The 1,215-nt window shown below is 33.6% G+C and overlaps 1 protein-coding gene across 1 annotated transcript in view; it reads right to left on the reverse strand.

The window, feature by feature from the left end:
* The window catches only part of PZP (pregnancy-zone protein), a 36,835-nt gene that overhangs the window by 19,426 nt on the left and 16,194 nt on the right, over positions 1-1,215 (reverse strand). Inside the window, exon 16 of the mRNA XM_015558722.1 lies at positions 871-942. Within this exon, the coding sequence (XP_015414208.1) occupies positions 871-942 (72 nt within the window). The remainder of the gene's footprint in view (positions 1-870; positions 943-1,215) is intronic.

The raw sequence follows: 1,215 nt of genomic DNA on the forward strand, positions 1-1,215 counted from the left end.
ACTGTTGCTTTAGGAGCTCAGAGCCCAGCCACGGAAGGCGGGGAACCTTGGCTTCCTCCATCACTGGAGCAAGCAAGTCTCATGTTCGCTTCAGCTGCGTGACTTCCAGCCACCATCTTGGTTGGCAGTTAATTTGCATATTGTCCTGATTAGCCAATGTGAAGTGTATCGGAGGTACTGTTAATTACCCTATTTGTCTATTATTAGATAGGATAGACATCAAGGGGTATTTTGGAGAAAAGGATAGCCAGAATACCTTGAGAAAGAGATGAAAACGGGTTGGATAATAGGCTGTATGTGTACCTGGGGATTGGACAGACTTTTTAAGGGGAAATTGGAGTTCCTAGAAAAGGGCTGCTTTATTTGATGTTTTATTTTGGCATTTTCTGGCCCTGGATTATGAGATATTTCTGCAATGTTTACACTGTTGTTTTTTCCACCAGTGAGACATATATAGCATATTTATGAATGCCTTTTTTGATTCTATAATTAGAATCATTCTCCTTTTCCATTATAAATTTTGTTTTTCCTCTCTTATATATAGTAGAATCTTGAATTTCATGATTCTGCACCCTAAAGCATCTGACTCAACAAACAACTCCAGTCAATTCAGGCCATGTCATTTACCAGCTAAATGATCTCAGCAAGAAGCATCTTATCAGAATCCTTGTTTCTCTCTGTGTAAATAAAATAAGGCTACATTATGTATCTCATTTTACCTTTTTTATTTTTTACAAAGTAATATTACTGGATGTGACAGGAAATTAAAAGCAACTTTTTTTCTTTTCTTTCTTTCTTTCTTTTTTTAGCTTAACTCTGCGGTCATTTGTCTTTTATAAACCGTAAAGCTGTATACAAGGGACACTATACAGGTATGTGACTCATTGTACATGACCTCTGTTTTTGGATTTTAGAGTTGGTGAGTACCTTTAATCCCATACCCTGTAAAAATGATTAGACTGCATGAAATACTTTTTCCTTAGAATTAACTTATTAATTCCAATGCCCTTAACATTATATTAATTCCATGGACATATACACACTCAAGAAATATAGAATGGTAAAATTATAGTACTTTATGATTTTTTAGAATTGTGTAATTGGGCATCTTTTTCAAATAACTAAATATAACTAAAAATATCTCAATGAAATGTCAGGTTAAACAATTTATTCAATTATTGGTATATATATATAAAGTTTTATTTAAAGATATAT

Source organism: Myotis davidii, unplaced genomic scaffold (genome assembly GCF_000327345.1).
Source record: "Myotis davidii unplaced genomic scaffold, ASM32734v1 scaffold1430, whole genome shotgun sequence".
In the NCBI taxonomy this organism is placed as follows: domain Eukaryota; kingdom Metazoa; phylum Chordata; class Mammalia; order Chiroptera; family Vespertilionidae; genus Myotis; species Myotis davidii.